The 21,429-nt window shown below is 47.5% G+C and overlaps 1 protein-coding gene across 1 annotated transcript in view; it reads right to left on the reverse strand.

Annotated features, from left to right (window-relative positions):
• LOC147891068 (GDSL esterase/lipase 7-like) overlaps nt 1-21,429 on the reverse strand; it is a 129,671-nt gene that overhangs the window by 77,812 nt on the left and 30,430 nt on the right. Inside the window, exon 4 of the mRNA XM_087389139.1 lies at nt 20,672-20,911. Coding sequence (XP_087245265.1) covers nt 20,672-20,911 — 240 coding nt within the window. The remainder of the gene's footprint in view (nt 1-20,671; nt 20,912-21,429) is intronic.

Here is a 21,429-nt window from a genome sequence, read left to right on the forward strand (position 1 = left end):
AGAACACACTCTTTGACTATGATTTCTCCACCATTCTCCCCCAGAGCAAAGAGTGTGAGACCCAACACACAAGGAGTAGACTGATCCCCCCTCCACCACAATACTACAAAGAGGAAGTCCAACTATCCAACACCTCCCGTGTGATAGTGACTTCTTAGTTAGCTTGTGACCGACACTGAGAACCATCCCTCGTCACCCCCCCTTACTCTGAACTGGGTAGGAGCCTTGCATAGCCATAAGAGTAACACCCAATACAATCATTTTTTGGGGGACTACCCAAGGCAAAGTACCCTTATTGACTCCAAAGCCACGCAGAGGACCTTTATTGACTCACATAAGAGAAATAAGAATACATATGGGTTGTAATCCTCAATGAGGGTGACATGGGCAGATAGTGCTTGTTCGATGACTGGAATCTCCTGTGGGGTCTCCTCTCCTTCAATCAAGTTGGCATAAAGCCGTGGCCTCATGAGAAATCGAAATCCATATGAAAGAAGCCTCGACCAGCTAAGCACAAATCTGACAGGTGAGGAGCAAGGTCTTCAGGTAAGGCCGCAATCATCCAGTCCCTCGCTTGCAATCTGGAAGGATGGGACCCATGGATGTGAGCGAAGAGCGAGGTGGAACTTTCTATCCCCACATCCTTTTTGAGTAGCTACAACTAGTCTTTTCAGAAAATAATTGTTTTCGCGGGCGGTGGAAGCGGATGAGGATTGACTGAATGTGTATCCATTCATCAATCGAGGTAAGGAGGCCGAATCGAACACGGTGAAGCTCTATTTGACACTCCTTGCTCTAGGAGGGTCCGGAAAAGAAGAGGCTGAGGCTGAGCAAGAGTAGGATAGGAGAAGGGGAGGCTGAGATTCTTTTTGGAGCTGAAATTCATTTTGGAGCAGCAATACTTCCTGTATCAAAATCGTTTTTTCGACCAACCAAATCTTGGATCTGAAATTTGTTTTGGAGCAGCCAAATCGTGGAGCTGAAATTCATTTTTTGGAGCGTACCGCTCCCACGGAGAATCGGAAGAGGTTTGATCACAGGGATGCGCAAGCGTTGTCTTTGATTGCATTGTCTGTGAGTGAAGACACACATTAAGTCCACGATCAAGTCTTGCAAGACTTCAAAAGCAGCTTGGGATACAATGAAAAGTATGTGGAATGTGAAGAATGAAGCAAGAAGCATTGCTTTAAATAATAAGCTCAATAACTTGTCCATGCACGAAGGTCAAACTATTTCAGCTCATATTGCAAAGATTATTGACATTCAGGAATTAGCTCGCAGCTATTGATGAGGATATAGAAGACAAGAAATTGGTCTTTATCACCCTCAATAGTCTAGCACCCTCATATGATACGTTTATTACTTCCTTGACTATTATGCTCAGGGCTGCTCCACTCACTTTTGAGGAGTTAGTTGGCTTGCCCTTACAGGAAGAAATGCGGACTTCAATTCAGCCCGTTCGAGTGAGCAAGCACTTGCCACGCATGGAAAGGGTAAATTTCAGAAAAAGACCAGCCATGCTTATCAGTCCAAGGAGGGGAATGCAAACACAAATGTAGGGAATGCAGATAAAGGTGCAAAGGTGCAGAAAGGCAAATGCAATTATTGCAAGAAGCCTAGTCATTACATTGCAGAGTGCCATAAAAGGATTGCCAATGAAAAAAAGTGGCAAGGCACAAGTAGAAATTATGTGGCACCGGCTGAAATGCCAATGCTTCACCATCTCATGCAAACTTTGCACAAGAGGGAAAGGATTATGTGTTTACTGCATTTTCAAACAACTTTGAAGCCAGGGGGGATTTAGTTGCACATGATGCTTCTCTTGCTTCATCTAGAGATTCTTCATTTGCTGCCATAGATACTTGGTATCTAGACAGTGGTGCATCGAAGCACATGACTCACAGGAAAGAGTGGTTTGAAGAAATCAAACCTGTTCATGGCAGATAGGTTACATGTGCCAATGATGCCACTCAGGACATCACAGGAGTGGGAGATGTTCCCATTCTTTTGGATTCAGGAAAGAAAAAGTACATCGGTATGTTCCTTGAGGAAAAATCTTGTTTCTGTTCCATCCATGGCCCATGATCAACATATGCTTGTGGAATTCCAGGATGATCAATGCAGGAGCAAGGATCCAAAGAAAGGGTATGCGATTGTGGCTACAGGTTCTTATGAGGCCAGCATGGGTCTTTACAAGCTTGATGCTCATCCCTATAATCAGCATGCTATGGCTGTCTCTTCTTCTACTCCATGTGATTTATGGCATGCCAGGTTTGGTCATGCACATCACAGAGCTATATTTGCATAATCATAATATGGTTGAAGGATTGCCAAAATTACAGCAGCCCACTCAAGAGGTATGTGAATCTTGTGCTCTTGGAAAGTTGCATCGCCCACCGTTCCAAAAGGATGGTCCAAGTTCAATAAGAGGACAAAGGGTCTTGCAGATTGTGCATAGTGATGTTTGTGGACCAATGAATGTCACAACCCATAGAGGGTATCGGTATTTGTCGCATTCATTCATGATTATTCTAGGTTCAGTTGGCTCTTTCTCATGAAAAGAAAATCTGAAGTGTTCAATTGGTTTAAAGAGTTCAAAGCATTGGCTGAGAACCAAACCAATTCTAGAATTGGAACACTTAATTCTGACAATGGGGGAGAGTATACTTCACATGCTTAAAAAAGGGTACTTGAAAGGGCGTGGGATAAAGCATCACAAAACAGTGCCATACATGCTTTAGCATAATCCGATTGCAAAGAGGAAGTACAACTCATAGCTCCACCCAACCTGGATCACCCTCACAACCAGCTCATACCTCTTCCTACACTGCTAGACCTTCGACTTCACAGCCAGGACTGTCAGTCTCTCGTCTTGGTACTTCTTCAACTCAGCCAAGACCATCAGCCTCTCGTCTTGGTACTTCTTCAGTGCGGATAGGACAGTCAGCACGTCCTGTTACCGTTGTACCCCGTTGGGGGTGCCTATCAAAGTTGGGGAGCTAGTTCCACCTCAGGCTACCACTCATGGCGCTGTGGACCCATATCTTCAGGCAAGAGACACTCCGGTCCTAGTTCCATGTGCATATGAGACTGCTCTTGCCCTTTCAAGTGTTCATGTGCAGGAGTGCTCACGTAGGGAGATCCTTATGACGGTAGAGACCCGTGCCTTACTTGAAAACAATGCCAAAGTCTTGGCCGAGGTCATGCAGTACCATGCCGAGGTCTTGCATCACCCCTGTCCTTCTCTTGCACTTCTGTCTATATGTGATAGAGGTAAGGGCGTTATTGGTTCCACTCCTCCTTCCGCAGGGCTCCTTCGCAATCCTACACCAGAGGTACCTCACAGGAATTCATTTTTCAATTCTGGCAGACTTGGTTGAGTTTGAGACAGAGGAGTTAGAGGAGAAGTTTGTACCCTCTATGCTCGGGGAGCACATTTTTTAAACATCCATGGATAGAGTTTCCTCCTCAGCAGGTGTGGGTGTGCTATCCCTAGTTGACTTCCCTCCTCTTGATAAGAGGGAGAGGGCTTTCTCCACTACTAGGTTGGGTAGGATCTTCCATTCGGTCTCTTCCTCTCGCAGATGAGGATTGTCAGTTGGAACGTTCAGGGCCTCGGGGGCTGTAGGCTTTCCTGAGCTTGCATACCTTGTGCTCTTATCCCTGAACAACAAAACCCTAGGGCTGATTGCACATAAACCTCCTTCTTGAGATCCCCATTGAGCAAATGGTGGTCATCTTGGCCATTGGAGCAAAAGTCTTCTCATAATCTATCCCCTCTTCTTGTGCATCGGGCTTTGTACTTCTCAACTGTACCATTAGCTTGGTACTTGATTTTGTAGATCGATTTTGTACCAACCACGTTCCTTTTTTCTTTTCTTTTTCAAGAAAATTACTTCATTAAGTATGAATGAAAACTGCGAGAGCAAGCTCAAATGCGGGAATACATCATGCTATGCATGAGGGGAAAAAAAACAGCTCAAAAGGAGTTAATAGAAAACCAAGATTGAGGCTGAAAATGCCACCTCAACCCTGAGGGAGACTCAGAGAAGAAAGGAGATCCTCTCCAAACTCTGAAAAAAGTAACTCTCTTCGCAGTGGCTGCTCTAGAGGATCCCTGCATGCTCGCCCAGATGGCCATCAGAGTGTGTGATTGATAATAATGGTGGTCAATTAAATCCTAAGAAAACTCAGTTATCTCGGACCAGCATTAAAATATTGGGGCATATTGTATCTGAGAATGGGATTGAGCCGGATCCAGGTAAAGTAAAAGCTTTAGTTATGCTGTCCTCTCCTGAGAATACCAAGCAGTTGCATACCTTTCTCAAGAAGGTGAAGTATCTGTCGAGATTTATTCATATGTTATCTCAAATTTTGTATCCTCTTCAACAGGTGGTAAAATCTGAGCCTCTGAAATGGACGACAGAGAGTGAAGAGGTATTTGAGGCAGTTAAGGAATCTTTGACTCATATTTCAAGTGTAAAGCCACCAAATTATTTAATGTCCCTTTGCCTTTTCTTTTCATTGGCAATCCTTTTCTGACGCTCTGCGATGTAATGCCCTGGCTTCTTGCAATAATTGCATTTGCCCTTTTTCTGATTTTTGCTTGAACTGCTTGCATTCCCCTCCTTGGGCTGAGTTGTATGGCTGTGTTTTGGCTCAAACTTTTTCTAAAATCTATCCTTTCCACCCATAGCAAGCGCTTGCTTACCTTGAGGAGAGGCTTTGGCAAAATTTGAGCATCTCTCCTCTTCCTGCAACAAAAGCCCAACTAACTCATCGAACAAGAGTGGGGCTGCCCTGAGAACAATGGTCAATGAAGTGACGAATGTGCCATATGAGGGCGCTAAGCTATTGAGAATAATAGAGACGAGTTTCTTGTCTTCTATTTCCTCATCAATACTTGCGAGCTGATCACGTAGATTAATGATCCTGGCAATATGATCAGTGATGGCCTGACCTTCCTGCATTTGGAGATCCTTGAGCTGATTTGTCAAGGCAATGGCCCTTGCCTCATTCTTAACATGATACATGTTTGCCAATCTTTCCCATGCTGTCTTTGCATCCTTGCATGACTTGATAGTCGTCATAATGTGCCTCTACACATTTGTCGCAAAAACATTGCTTGGGCACTGCGGCGGTCAAACTTCTTTTGCTCCTCCGTCGATGCTATGGGACTAGCAGGAGGGGTTGTAGTAGTCTGTTGTCTGCCTGTAGTCTGACCCGAAGAAGTTGTGCTGGATATAGATGAGCCTGCTGGCCTCACCTCATCCCCACTAACAATATCCCACAAGCCCTTATCAACCAAGATGTTCTTAAGCTTGTCACCCTCGGACAAATTGCCAGAACTGTTTGAAAGAGTCGACATGATGCAAAATGGGATACCCACAAGCTGCAAATGTACCTGCAAAAAGAACTGCAAGTCCCAAAAGTGCAACTGGCTGCAAATGTGCTTGCAAATCCCAAACTAATACTGGCTGCAAATGCAAAGTACGACTGGCTACTCTGAAATCCCACTGACTGCACAATGCAATCACTGCAAAAATGGCATCAACCAATCACTGCACTCTGCTGCAATCTGAAGTGCAATCCCAAACTGAAAATGCACAACCCAAATCTGAAATAGCACACCCACCAGTGCTCAAATGCATCCACTAGAGCTCAAAGGCATCCAAAACTATAAAGTAACTGCAAATGCACCCAACAATGCAAAGTATCTACAAATGCACCTGAGAGTGCAAGAGTATGGGCTGCAAAAACAGTCCCGAAGCAAAATACACAGCTCAAAACACTTATTGAAAGTGCACCTTGGGCCCAAACACCTGCAAAACTGTCCACTAACTGTGTGGGCAAGCTGGTGATGACAAAGGAGCTGAAGTGAGCTGTTTGGAGTTGAATGAAGTTGTCGAGAGTACTTCTGAACACAATACACGTGTAGAGAAGAGACTGGAGAAGTATGGAGACGCCTGGAGCTGCTGGAACACACCCGGGAGAGGCTGGAGCTGAAAAAGGTCAAGATCTAAGCACAAACGCCCAAAAACGTCGAAAACTGCTCAAATCGCCTTCTAACAAGTCGTACGGGCTCAAAATCAGGTTTCGACAAGTCGTACGGGCTCAAAATCAGGTTCCGACAAGTCGTACGGACTCGTTGCACTATCGTGCAACTGTACGGACATATCCGTACGGGCTGTACGGACAGATCCGTACGGACTGTAGGGATGGGGAAAAACAGAATTTTTTTTCCCCCCGCCAAAAATGGTGCGGGACAAGCTTTTTTTTTTTTTTTTTGGGGGGGGCAAAAAAGAGACTTTTATTAAGTATGAAAGAAAACCGTTAAAGCAAGCTCCATACCGGAATACGGGATACACGATGCAATGCATGAAAAGCTCAAGAGCCAAAAGAAAGGATTGGGGCTGATAGTGCCATCTCAATCCGGTAGCAACCTCCGAGAAAAAGGGAGAACCCCTCCAAACTTGAAGAAATACAGTCCTCCTAGAAGAGGCTGCCTGTGAAGGGCCCTGCATGCTAGCCCATATGGCTATCAAAGTGTGAACCGTATCACTCCGAATACCCATGAACACCTGTGATGGGTGTATCTGGGTGTCATCCAAGGCCTCTGTGCATTTGGCTCTCCAAATGTGCCAAGAGGAAATGGTAGCCAAAATCTCCCAAGAGGTGTCCACTGAAACATGTCAAGCTCTGAAAGGAATATGTGGTACATCCTGAAGAGAGCAGGGCTTTATCACCTGACAGTGGATCGAGAGTGCCCAAGAAGAAGGCTCACCCTTATAAAACACCTAGGGCCCAGTAAGGGATAACCATGCGACCGAGCCCCAAGTCATGAAGAAAGGGGAAGTATGAAAAATGCTGAGTATCCGAGCAACTCCTTTCCAAACAATTCTCGCTTGATTGCAGTCCCAAAGGCAATGCTGCACTGACTTCTCTGCACAATGACAGCGAGGGCAAGTGGGATCAGCCCCAAATCGTGATCTCCACAGGTTCACTACAATCCGTCCATGAATAGAAAGCCAAAAGAAAACATTGATCTTTCTATTTTTGAGGGATTTCTAGAGCCTCCTCCAGAAATTCCTACGCAAATCTGTGGTGATGAAACAATACAAGTACTGGGTTGACTTTATGCCTACAACACCATATATTTGTAATCTCTTACAGGCTCATCAGCAGACATTGCTTGATCAGAGAGCTTGATCAGAGAGCGGAGTATGCCTTTCATGCACATGAGTCCTTTTGGATTCAAATGGGTGGCAGAGTCAATAAACACTTTTTCTCTACTCGGCTCTGACATAGTAGAGAGAGTCTATCCCAGCTTATTGACTCATGTGGGATTTTACAAACAGATCTAGATGATGTCACGCGCATAGCTTCAGATTTTTATGCCGCCCTTCTTTCTGCAGATCCTGACACACAAGATAGAGAGGATGCTAGACATGTTATTTGGCAGACATCCCTATGTTGGTGAAACCGGATATGCATGTTTTGCTTGATGCACCTTTCACCAACACAGAGTTCAGGACTGCACTTTTAGCCCTTCACAAGGGCATGGGCCTCTCCCCTTCTTTCTTCAATGCATTTTGGGATATAATTGGAGACTACATTACATCAGCCCTGCAGGGCATTTGGGACTCTGGCGAGATGCCCCGGTCGCTTACAGAGGGTCTCATCCACCTTATCCCGAAAGGAGATTGCAGAAATTTAGTGTCCCAGTGGAGGCCTATCACACTTTTGGGAGCATGTTACAAGATTCTGGCCAAAGCAATCACCGTCCGATTGTAGCCCCTTCTCCCAGATCTTATTCATGACACTCAGACGGGATTTGTGCATGGCAAAAACATTTTTGATAACATTTTCTCCTTTTGGGAAGCTTCAAAGTAGGCCATGCAGGGCGGCCAGAATCTAGCCATTCTACTCTTGGAATTTGAGAAAGCTTATGACAGGCTGCTGCTGCTGCTCCCCGCTCCTCCTGCTCCCCTCCTCTCCCTGCTCGACTGTTGCTCTCCTCTCCCCGCCCTGCTGCTCCTGCTCCCCTCCTCGCTGCCCCCTCCCTTCCCTCCTACTGCTAATCCTCCCTGCTGCTGCTCCTCTCCCCGCTCCTCCTGCTGCCTCTCTCCCCACTCCCTGCTGCTCCTCCTGCTCCCTCCTCGCTGCCCCCTCCCTTCCCTCCTCACTGCCCCCTCCTACCTGCCCTCTCCGCTCTGCCCCCTTCCCCCGCTCTGCCCCCTTCCCCCGCGCTGCAGCCTCCCCCCACGTGCGGCAGCCTGCACCCCCCACCCCCCCCGTGCCTGCTGCTGCTCCCCCCGCGCTGCAGCCTGCTGCTCCCCTCCCGCACCTGCTGCTGCTACCTCCCCGCTGCAGCCTGCTGCTCCCCCCCCCCCCCCGCTGCAACCTTTCCCCTCCTCTCCCCCCTGCTCTTCCTTGCTTCTCCCCCCTCTCCTCCCCTCCTCTCTCCTTCCCTCTCCTCTACTCCTCTTCTCCCCCTCTCCTCCACTCCTCCTCTCCTCTATCCTCCCCTCCTCCCCTGGTTTCTTCTTCTCTCTCCCTTCTTCTTCACCCACTCCTCCATCTGGAATACCCCTATTCTCTTATAGGGGTCTCCTGGATTTCAAAAAAGCGGACGGAGTTTTATTTTTTGTGTTTGAATTGGTCAACACACCTCGATTGACGAATGGATTCCCATTCAGTCAATCCGTCTCCGCTCACACCGGCCGCGAGAACTGTCACTTTTTCAAAAGACGAGCTACAGCAATTGCAAAAGGATTTGGAGCATGAGTGTTCCATGACTCTCTTCGCACGCATTCATGGCTCACACCCCTCCAGGTCACAAGCTAGAGATTGGATGCTGTCGGCACTTCCTCAGGACCTCGCCCCCCACCTCAAGGATGTTCGTTTGTTGGGACGGGGTTTCTTTCAGGTGTGCCTGGATTCCCCGGACGTCACGAGAGACCTGCTATAGACCGGGTTTCTACTTCTAGGCTACAGGAGCATCTTTTTGTTTCCTTTTCAACTGGGATTTGATCCAGTTGAAGAGGACAAGCAGGGAGTTTCTGTTTTCATCAAATTCCCTGGTCTTCCCTCAGTTTATCACCAGCTTCTTTCAATTATTGGCGAGAGGATTGGTGTGGTGGCAGAGATCCCCCCTCTCCCTGGCGAGCCCTGTTCGGCTGCTGAGGCGGTCAGGATGGACGGGATACCAAGGGTTAGGGTCATTGTCCAGGACCCCAATATTTCAGATGACCACATCATGCTACAGCGACCCGACGGGTCTTTCTGCCGCCAGAGGTTTGAGGTTGCAGGTCGGCAGGACCAGTGCAGGATTTACAGATCCTCGGGGCACTTCGCCTAAGATTGCCCAAAGAAGAAAAAGAGGCCCACAAAGCAACCAGCTCGTACTAGCTTACGACAGAGAGCTAGAGCAGGACCTACCGCTCCACAGACACGGCCTCAGACACGGGCTCCCCCCTCTCCTAGGGCTAGTCGAGTCCCTTCGGCACCCCGCGCCACCTCTGGCCCACGGTGGGTTCCGCGGCTAGGCCCTCTACTTTAGTTCACTCCTCCACTTGTTCGGAGGCTACCCCCTTGGAGCCTCAGGAGGAGACTACTGTTCAGGAGCCTTGTTCGACTCCACCCTTGCATCAGGCTGTACCTTCCTCAGCAGCGCAGGTTGTTGGCACCTCCTCTGCACCACCTTTGATCAGGATCCAGTACAGGTGCCTCCCTCCTTGGACAGAGGAAAGGGGGTTTTACTTTCTCTTCTTGCTTTGGTAGGACTCCTTCGTACCCCCTCCCCAGGACTGGCTCATCGGAACTCATTTTCCGCTTTGGAGGACCTCTCTAGCCTCCCAGATGATGATCTTATACCCTCTACTTTTGGAGAGCCAGTTATCGGCATCCCTATTGAGAGATCCTTCTCTCTCTCACCTGTGGATTATCCTCCCCTTGGACCTCGTGTATATGGCAAGAGGTCTGCTCCGGTAAAGGTTTCTGTTTCTGCCACCAGGTCGGGTAAGGTATTCCAACCCACTTACTCTCGCCGATGAGGATAGCCAGTTGGAATATACAGGGATTGGGCGGCATCCCTCATCGCCGTCGCAGACAGCTGATTAGGGATCAGCTCCATCCAGGTGTTTCAGGTGGTTCCCTAGACATTCTTTTTCTTCAGGAACACAAACTGGATATCAGAGATTGCTCCAAGTCAGGTAAGCTGCTATGAGGCCGGACTTTTTGGCTTCTTGCCTTGGGAAAAGGAGGTACTTGCATTTCAGTTTCAGAATCTATTCTCCCTCTGGTCATTGGACACAGTACCATAACCCCCTCCAGGGCCCAGTGGGTTTTACTTCTGATTGACGGACGTAAGGTTGGTTTCCTCAACCTTTATGCTCCGAACAACACAAGGCACCGTGTTTTGTTCTGGAAAGAGTTGCTCTCGTGGGCTGACATTGCGGATTCGTGGATTATTGGAGGTGACTTGAACATGGTTGAGGCACCTTCTGATAAGAAAGGGGGCAGAGAAAGTGGTATCCACTCCCTTGAGAGAGCAGCCTGGGATGCCTTCTTGTTCAGGTTCAGTGGCAGAGATGTTTGGTCAGATGATGCATTTCTTGTTCAGTCTCAGTCACTTTTGTTTTCATGGTCGAACCATAGGGTGCAGATGCCTATCCATGCTCGGATCGACACATTCTATGTGGGTGACTGGGCTCTTGACAGAGGGGGGACAGTTTGCATTGCACCCAGTGTTTCCACTTCAGAGAAATTTCCGGTAATTTTGTCCATTTCAGAGCCTCATCTGAGAGGATGGTCTCACAGTATCAGCATCCGAGACGCCCTATACATGGATGAGACTCTCACAGAGGCAGTGTTGGAGATCTGGGTTTCTCATATGCACGGGGGGGTGGCCGGTCCTTAACATGTGGCCACAGCACTTGCCAGTATCAGCGACTTCTATCACTCCATTGCTAGTGCTCGGCGAGGTGAGGTACTCAGGCAAGAGATCGGTATCGGCCGGCAGTTGCAAGCCCTACAGAGGGAGAAGCAGAAACGACCATCAAATGCTTGGATACAAGAGCGCCTTGTTGCGGCAAGGGCTCACTTGCAGACCTTGCTTGATCAGAGAGCAGAGTATGCCTTCCATGCACGGGAGTCCTTTTGGATACAGATGGGAGGGAGAGTCAATAAACACTTTTTCTCTACACTTGGTCCCAGACATAGTAGAGAGAGTGTCACGCAGCTTTTTGACTCTCACTGCGTTTTGTAGTCCCATCCGAAAACTGTAATGCATTTAGCGACAGCCTTCTATACCTCCCTACTTTCCACAGATCCAAACTCACAGGCCAGAGAGGTGGCTAGAGATGAAGTTTGGCAGAGTTTACCTGTGTTGGTCACCCCAGAGATGTTATGCTCACTTGATGCACGCTTTACCAACACAGAATTCAAGACTGCTCTCTCTGCCCTTCATAAGAGCAAATGCCCTGGTTCCGATGGTCTTACTCCTTTTTTTATAGCCTTTTGGGATATGATAGGTGATCATATTACTTCAGCCCTGCAGGGCATTTGGGACTCGGGTGAGATGCCTAACTCACTCACCGAGGGACTCATTCACCTTATCCCAAAAGGTGGCAATAGGAATTTTGTATCCCATTGGAGACCCATCACTCTTTTGGGCACTCTTTACAAAATCCTTGCCAAGGCGATCACCATCCGACTACAGCCATCCGACTACAGCCCCTTCTTCTAGACCTCATCCATGATACTCAGACAGGCTTTGTCAATGGCAGGAGCATTTTTTATAATATCTTTTCCTTTTGGGAAGCCACAGACTGGGCTATGCAGAGTGGGCAGAGGCTAGCAGTTTTACTCTTGGACTTCGAGAAAGCCTATGACAGAGTAGATTGGGGTTTTCTTGAGGGCACTCTTCTACGGTTTGGATTTTCAGATGCTTGGATCAGAGGGGTAGCGTCCCTTTACAGGTCAGCGCACAGCCACGTTTTGATTGGAGGGGTAAGGGGTGACAGGTTTCAGATTTCCAGATCACTTCGGGCATGCCCTTTAGCCCCCTTCCTCTTTCTTTTTGTGGCAGAAGCTATGAGTATCTTCCTTAGATCTCAGGCTGAGCTTTTTGGGCTGAGATTGCCCTTGAGACAAGAGCAGGAGCTTTTTGACTGTGAGTTGGCTGATGACACTGCTATTTTTATTGAGGCCTCCTTGCAGTCACTTGATTCTTTCCAGACACCCTTGGAGATTTTTTGCTCAGCTACAGGGGCACACATTAACTGGCATAAATCCTTTGGCTTTTGGATCAGTGATGAGGACACTCCAGGCTGGGGAGTTGACATTGGTTTTTCTTGGATTCAGAGGGGTGTTCCGATCAGGTATTTGGGATGCCAGGTAGGATTGGACACCTCTCCAACACAGCAGTTTGCCCCAGTACTAGAAAATATAAGGAAAAAGCTCCGTTTCTGGAGCTCTGCCAAACTTGTGGTAGTGAACCAGGTTCTCTTGGCTACCTCCTGGTTTGTGTGTTCTTGTTGGTGCCGGTCTAGGGATTGCATCACTCAGCTCATCAGACCAGTCAGGAATTTTTTATGGAGTGGACTTGATGACGCAGCAGATGTTGCAGCAAGGGTGGCCTAAGAAACCATTATTCTCCCTACATGTGAAGGGGGCCTTAATGTCATTGACCTGGACTTGCAGTGCAGGGCATTGCTTTGTAAGGTGGTGGTGAGGGGACTCATGCCTGGGCAGGAACCTTGGAAGGATTTCTTTTTTGAATGCATTCAGGCTTGCACACCAACCTTGGGAGATGATTGGGTGGACAGCCCTCGCTGGATTTTCACATCAGCCCCTCTCAGATCACCTGCCTCTCCTCTTATGACTGCCATCCTGAAAGCTTGGGGGAGCTTCAGAAACACTCTTCGAAGGATTCCACCTTCTACCGTCGAAGAGATTGATAGGCAGCCGATCATTTGGAATGATAGTATTCTTGATGAGTATGCCAGACCATTGGGCTCTTCCCATTACATGCAGTGGTCTAAATGGGAGAGAGGCCCCGCCTACACAGTAGGCACTTGGAAATCTTTTATCAGGCTACCTGAGGATCAGAGATTGCAGTCCGTGAGTCACTTCAGAGGGGTAGCACGCAGGATTCAGCAGATAGATGCAGCCATCTCGGTGGAATGGACAGTTGAGTCCACCACTTGGATGGGGGCTTTTTCGAGGACATCAGTTCCTTTACAAGTGGTCGCTCTCCGAGGTCTCGGGGAAGACGCACTGGTCTTTGATGTTGGGGATGGAGGTTTACTTTCTACATCCAAGGATGGCATTCTTCTTGAGGTTGCCTTTCAGCCTGTTAGGATTGCTGGTTTTGTGGACCATGGAGCAGGCTTGCAGTGGTACTTAGACCCCGACCCTCTGCTTTTGGCCTTGGGATCCTAGAGGTTGTGGTTATATGGAGGTGCCCCTATCACGTGCTTGCAGTGGGACCCAGGAGAGTGGGAGTGGATAGATCATGGGCACCGAGAGAGGGGGATTCCCTTCTTTCGTTTCACGGTTGGTAATGCCAGGAGGTTTCAGCTGAGTAGTAGGGGTTGGATTCCCTCTAGAGCCCCCCATTGGGAAAGCTTCTTCATCACCACAGATTTGCGTAGAAATTTCCGGAGGAGGCTCTGGAAATCCCTCGGAAATAGAAAGATCACTCTTTTCTTTTGGCTTTCTATTCATGGAGGGATTGCAGTGAACCTGTGGAGATCAAGGTTTGGGGTTGATCCCACTTGTCCTCGATGTCATTTTGCAGAGGAGTCAGTGCGACATTGCCTTTGGGACTGTAGTCAGGCGAGGACTGTTTGGAAAGGGGTTGGTCGGATACTCAGCATCTTTCACACTTCCCCTTTCTTCATGACTTGGGGCTCGGTCACATGGTCATCTCTTACCGGGCCCCAGGTGTTTTATGAGGGTGAGCCTTCTTCTTGGGCACTCTTGGTCCGCCGGCAGGTGATAGAGCTCTGCTCTCTGCACGACGTGCCACTTAATCCCTTTAGAGCTTCTCATGTTTGAGTGGACACCTCTTGGGAGATTTTGGCTAGCATTTCCTCTTGGCACATTTGGAGAGCCAGATGTATTGAGGCCTTGGATGGCACCTAGATACACCCATCATAGGTGTTCACGGGTATTTGGACTGACACGGTTCATACTTTGATAGCCATATGGGCTAGCATGCAGGGCCCCTCACGAGCAGCCTCTTCTAGAAGGACTATATTTCTTCGAGTTTGGAGGGGTTCTCCCTTTTTCTCGGAGGTTTCTACCGGATTGAGGTGGCACTATCAGCCTCAATCCTTTCTTTTTGGTTCTTGAGCTTTTCGTGCATTGCGTGATGTATCCCGTATGGAGCTTGCTCTAACGGTTTTTCTTTAATACTTAATAGAAGTCTCTTTTTGCAAAAAAAAAAAAAAGAAAGCTTATGACAGAGTAGATTGGGGTTTTTTGGAGGGCACCCTTCTATGTTTTGGCTTTATAGATGCTTGGATCAGAGGTGTTTCCTCTTTGTACAGATCAGCCCACAGCCAGGTACTTATTGGTGGGGTAATTCCAACAACAATTTGCTTCCGTGTTGGAGAGCATCAGGAGGAAGCTCCTTTTTTGGAGCTCAGCCAAGCTAGACCTTGCCTCTAGAGTTGTGGTGGTCAACCACGTCCTCTTGGCCACGGCCTGGTTTGTTTGTTCTTGCTGGTGCTATTCTAGGGATTGCATCATTTACCTCAGGAGACCAATCAGAAATTTTCTTTGGAGTGGGCTTGATGGCACAGCAGATGCTTTAGCCAGGGTGGCTTGGGAGACCCTCATCCTCCCTACACAGGAAGGGGTCTCAATATTATTGATCCATATTTACAGTGCAGAGCTTTACTCTCCAAGATGGTGGTGTGGAGACTTATGCCAGGGCAAGAGCCTTGGAAGGCATTTTTTATTAGCAGCTTACAGATGTGCACACCTTCTTCAGGAGGAAACTGGATAGGTAGTATTAGATGGATTTTCACCGCATCACACCTCAGGTCTCCTTCATCCCCTCTCATGGTTTCCATCTTGAAAGCAAGGGCCAGCTTCAGGAGCACTCTTCAGAGGATTCCCCCTTCCTCTCGTGAAGAGATTCATAGGCAACCAGTCATGTGGAATGACAATATATTGGATGATCGTGGCAGACCACTTGGTGCTTCACTCTATATGCAGTGGTCCAAATGGGAGAGGGGACCTGGCTCATTATTGGGGTCATGGAAATCTTTCCGCAGGCTTCCAGAGGAGACCAAATCTCAGTTGACAAGACATCTCAGAGGGATTGCAAGGAGGATCTTGCAGATTGAGGCAGCCCTTTCAGCGGATTGGCTAGACAAAGTTGATATGCCACTCACTTGCTCCACTTGGAAAGGTGCTTTTACGAGAGGCAGTGTTTCTCTTCAGGTTTTGGCCTTTCGAGATGCACATGAGGATGCCTTGGTTTTTGGTGTGCATGATGGTGGCAAATTGTTCAGGTCCAGAGAGGACATCTTGCTTGAGTCTGCCTTTCAGCCTGTCAGGGTTGTAGGTCTTTTGGTGCAGGGATCAGATTCAGAGTGGTTCCTTGACCCAAATCCCCGGCTTCTCTCTACCAGATCTTGGAGACTTTGGCTCTACGGGGGAGTTCCCATTAGGTATTTGTAGTGGGACCCTGGAGAGTGGGAGTGGATTGACGCGGGGCATCGAGAGAAGAGCATCCCCTTCTTTCGCTACACGGTTAGTAATGCCAAGAAATTCCAGCTCAGTAGTAGAGGTTGGATACCTTCCAGAGTTTCTCATTGGGAGGCATTTAATATCACTGCAGATTTGCAGAGGTGCTTCTGAAAGAGACTCTCGAAATCCCACAAGAATAGAAAGATCACTCTTTTCTTTTGGCTTTCTATCCATGGTGGGATTGCAGCGAACCTTTGGAAATCCAGATTCGGAGCCGACCCTACTTGCCCTTGTTGCCTCTCTGCTTTGAAGACGATTCAGCATTGCTTATGGGATTGCAGATAGGGGAGGATGATTTGGAGGGTAGCCAGGATTTTCAATCACTTTGTCCACTCCCCATTCTTTATGACATGGGGCTCAGTGGCTTGGCTTTCTCCTACGGGGCCTCAGGTCTTCTATGAGAGACTTGACTCTTGTCGGGCCATTTCGATTCGATGTCATTAGGTTGAGTCCTGTTCTTTGGATGTGGTAACACACCTTCTTTTTGCAGCTGTACATGCCTCTGTGGATACCTCTTGGGAGATTCTGGCGAGCATAGCAGCCTGGCATATCTGGAGCCCAGATGCAGAGAGGCATTGGAGGGAACGACGAGTATGTAGGGAGACTCCTGTGCAGCCTCAGCTAGGAGGGCTTCTTTCTTCAGGGAATGGAAGCATTCTCCTTTGTTCTCTGAGACTCTTACAGGGTTGAGGTGGCACTTTCAGCCTCAGCCTTGGTCGTTTTCCACCTCATTTTGAGGGGGTTTGTTTATCCTCATGGTTTCATGATGTATTCTGCTTTGAGCTTGCTCTTGCGGGTTTTTTCTCTTACTTAATAGAAGTCTCTTTCTTGCAAAGAAAAAAAAAAGACAACCTGGAAAAAATCACGTCCCAGAGACGAACATCTAAAAGTCGTGGAGTAAGGTCTGGGGGAAGAGCCACAAGCATCCAGTCTCTGGCTTGGGATTTGGAAGGGTGAGACCCGAAGATGCGTGCGATCAACATGGTAGAGCATTCAATCTCTACGTCCTTCTTAAGCTGGTGCAACTCGTCTTCAAAAAATGTAATAGTTTTTGTGGGCGGTGGAGGTGGAATAGGATTGGTTGATGGAATATCCATCGCCAATCGAGGTGAGGAGGCCGATTAAAACACTTTTGAGGCTTCGTCCGCTCCAAAAAGCGCTGGGGGAGAAGGAAAAAGGAGGGGGGAGACAGGAAGAGGAGAAGGGGGTAGAAGAGAGGGCTGAGGCGGAGGGTAAGGAGCGGGGGAGAGGAGAGGGCTGAGGCGGGGGGTAGGGAGCGGGGTAGAAGAGAGGGAGGTAGAGGAGAGCGGGGTAGAGGAGAGGGAGGTAGAGACGGGGGGTAGGAAGCGGGGTAGGGGAGAGGGGGGGTAGAGGCGGGGGGTAGGGAGCCGGGTAGAGGGAGGGCTGAGCGGAGGGAAGGGAGCGGGGTAGAGGGCAGGGTAGAGGCGGAGGGAAGGGAGTGGGGTAGAGGGCGGGGTAGGGGGCGGGGTAGAGAGCAAGGTAGGGAGAGGGGTAGAGAGCGGGGAAGAGGGCAGGGAAGAGGCAAGGGTAGGGAGCGGGGGAGAGGGGGGGGCATCTCCTCACTTATTGATCGAGGGAACAAAGTGGTTGTAGTCTCTTCACCTTCTTCGACCTCCGGAATCCTTCGCACCTTGGTACCTAGATTATTTAACAGGAACTCTTTTTGGCCTTGGAGGACTTTGGTGACGAGGAGTTTATGCCCACTACATTTGGTGAGCCAGTGATTGGTATTCCTTATAGTAGGTTCTCCCCTTCTTCATGGGAGGGGTTCTCTGCCCAGTGGATTTTCCTCCTCTTTCTAGATCCTTTGACAAGAGGTCTCTTTCCCGGGAGAGGGTTTCTTCACAATTGTCACAGACGATGACCCTAATTTTAGGTACCCCATCTGATCTGATCACCTCTACCGCAGAAGAGGGCGGACCAAGGTCTCAATAACCACTCCAAAAGAAGCTCCGATTGTGGCAAGAAGCCGATGGTACACCTAAAGCAGACTTGAAAATCTAATGAAAAGAGACATCGCCTACCTGTCCAATTCTACCGGGTCCAATCCAAGTGAGAAGGGTTGGAGGAAAATCTTCCTAGAACTGAGCGCTAAGGGTTGGCCTTGAGCACAGTGCTCATAGCTCTAGGAGTGTCAAAAGCCCTCGGAAAGAAACCTCATCCCAAAAGTCGAGCATCAATAGGTGCAGGGTGAGGCTTGAGGGTGATACTGAAAGCATCCAGTCTCTAGGATTGCACTTTGGACCCAAATATGAACTCAAGCGTCAACTCTCATGAAACATGTTCTCAATGTTGGTTTCATCTTTTGAAATTGATCATACTGATTGAGCATCACCAATTGTGCTCGTACCAAAGAGTAAGAACTGCAGGGTGGAGCATCGACTGACTGTGATCTTCTATGAAAGGTTTGAGAGGGAGCATATCTGCTAGGACCCAAAAGATGGTGAACTATGCTCGAGCTGAATGAAGCTAGAGGAAAATTTGGTGAAAGCTAGTAGTGATACTGATGTGAAAATTGTTCGTCAAATTTGGGTATAAAGGGATGAAAAACTAATCAAACCATCTAGTAGTTGGTTCCCTCTGAAGTTTTCCTCAAGATAGCTGGAGCTCGTTGCCAAGTTTTATAGGGTAAAGAGAATCCCTAAAGAAAGTAGTCCTAGCAATAGCAGCTTTGGAGGACCCCTACATATCCAACCAAATGGTCATGACAGTGTGTACCATGTCCGTCCAAATACTGGACAAATCATGTCAATGGCGGACTTGGGAGCCATTTGGTGCCTCTTTGCATCTGGATCTCTTGATATGCCATACTAAAATGATTGATGATGTCCCACCAAGTGTCCATTGAAGCATGTGAAGGTTTACATGAAGAGAAAGTAACAACATCCAAAGAGCATGGCTTACTAAGTGACGTCGAGATAAGAAAGCCCAAGAACAGCCATGCACCTAGGGTCTTGTAAGAGACAGCCAAGTCACTAATCCCTAGGGCATGTGGCAAAGCAACCCACAAGTCCCACAATCCCCTTCCAAATAGACCTTGCCTGTTTGAAATCCCAAAGGCGATGTTGAATGGACTCTTTGAATGAGAAGCAACACAGAAAAGACGGAGTCCCAAACTTGGACATCCACCAAGTACCTACAATCCCCCAAGCCAAAAGAAAAGAGTGATTTTTCTAATCCTAAGAACTTCAACAACCTACTCCAAAAATATCTCTACACATCTATTGAAATTTGAAATTCCTCCTAATGAGAGGCTCTGGAAGGCTTCCAACCTCTAATGCTCATTTGGAATCTCTTGGCATTGCTAATAGTGTATTGAAAGAATGGGAGGCTCTTAAAGTGATTTATTGCATCAATCCATTCTTGCTTCCAAGGGTCCTATTGCATGTAAGTTACAGGGCCACCCCCATAAAGCCACATCCTCCAGGAGCCTAAAAGGATGCTCCATTCTTACTCCCTAGGTCCCATCGCATGCACTTTATGGGGACACCCCCATAAAGTGACATCCTCCAAGAGCCTAAAAGGATGTTCTTAGGATTGGGTTCTAAATACCAGCCAGAAAGCCACAAAATCTCGCTTCACATGACCTTATCATAGCTGCCTCAAAGTGTGCATCCACCAAAATACTCTGATCCTTGGATCTAGAGAGCCTGCCCCTAGAGTGCACATAAAAAATCAATGCATCGCCATCAACTAGGATACCCCATCAAAGACTATGATCTAAATTGGGAGTCCTCAAGTGAGTCTCCCATCCATCTAGTGATAGCATGTTATCTCTCGTTTGCTAAATTCTTCTTCCACTTCCTCTAACATGACAAGATGTGCGCTGCTCTGGAAAGTTTTTGAAGGCCTTCCAGGAGCCCACAGAGGAAGCAACCCTCTCTTCCATCTACAACGTTGCATGAACCGAAAGAGCCTAGAGGTTTGCCCTCATCATTCTTGAAATCCTATCATGCTAGATGACAGCCTGTCTATTCCTGTGATGAGGGGGGGATCCTCCGAAGTGTGCTACTAAAGCTACCACAACCTTTTAGGATAGTGGCCATAAGGGGGGACGAAGGCATCCTGTGGTGTACTGATGTATAAAGACATTTATTGCTGCCCATCCAATCACCACTTGACGTGGTAGTGCAGGAGCAAATGCTCCAAATAAAGAAGTCTTTCCAAGGCTCCTACCCTAGCATAAGACCCCTGACCACCAACTTGCATAGCAAAGCCCTGCACTGCAGATCTAAGAACAAGAATAACATTAATCCAAGGGAATAGATGAGGATTGGTTAGGTGAGTTGTTTGATAAAGGGGGTCTCCCAAGCCACCCTGGTTCTACTATACTCATGGGCCTGTTTTCTTTAGCCATCCTAGGAATAAAAGACGTACCTTCTTCAAGGGGATCAAGGATAAGGGAGGGCAGGGAGAGGGGTGGAAGGGCTGACACAGGCAGCAAGAGAGGGAGAAACAAGAGTGATTTTAAAAGGGAGAGGAGCTCAGCATTTCTTGGTTTTGATTTGGGCTATTACATCCTTTTGTTTATCTCCTTGATTCATCTTTGAATATGTTTGATCCTATTCATTGGAATTAAATTGAATGTATACGCCTGTGGGAATAACTTCACATCTCTTTGTGCATGTGTGAACCTCGTGTGAACTGCGTAATATTTCTCCAAAAAGATTCTGATACACAGTATTCCATCGGAAGGGTGTTCAATGTGCTTCATGCCACTTGGCTTCAATATTCTAAACCAAGTAAACCCTAAATCTGGTTACGTGTGTCCATCATGTAGAAATTTACTCTGTAAACTCTTAAAGATACATTAACTACTGCATCATGGAGGAAGAAGCATATTAAGATATTACATAATGTGGAGACAATATACGATGCTTACCTTCAAATGATTAGAAAGATTTTCCAGCAACATGCTGCTGAATTCCGTAGGGCTCTGTTTCCCCAAAATTCCTGACACATTGCGCAGGTAATAATGAATGAAATCATTATTGCCGATTGAATAGTAGAACATAGATTTTGAAAGAGTTTCTTTGGTGCTTGATTGTCCCAGCAGCAAAGACATCTTTGCCTCTGAATTTGAGAACAGGCCTAATTGTTCATTGAAGGAGATGTGCTGGCCCTGTTCAAAGTACCATTAGATTCAGTTACCAAAAAAGCTGTGTCTGAGCTCATATACTTGCCTTAAATATATCATTTTTTAATTCTTTCCCCCCTTTTTGTTTCCTTTTAAATAAGATTGCTCTCTTTTTGCAAAAACACATGAAGATTGTATTGTTTTTTACTTGATTTCTTCCCGATAGATAATTTTTTGGGTTATATGGGTTATGTGGTAGTCGGCCACAATTTAGAAAACATAAGAGAAGCATTTATTTTGGGGGGGGATGATGCGGATCGATTGGTTTGCTAGGATTGGCTATGTGCAGCTCCATTTGTTGCAAGTAGCATCATAGTCCCCACATGGGCAGATCTTCCCTAAAGGGTGTGTGTGTGTTAAGCTCCCAAACTTCTTCACAATAAGGCAATATTAAGCAGGGTTAGGAGTATTGAGTTATGACATTTTACAAATAACTTTTATTTAAAATATTGTAGAGGAAACTGCTTAAATCACTTATCACACAAGGGTCCAATGTATAGAAT

Source organism: Dipteris shenzhenensis, chromosome 18 (genome assembly GCF_047967505.1).
Source record: "Dipteris shenzhenensis isolate YYH24624 ecotype China chromosome 18, Dip_SZ_1.0, whole genome shotgun sequence".
NCBI classification, from domain to species: Eukaryota; Viridiplantae; Streptophyta; class Polypodiopsida; order Gleicheniales; family Dipteridaceae; genus Dipteris; species Dipteris shenzhenensis.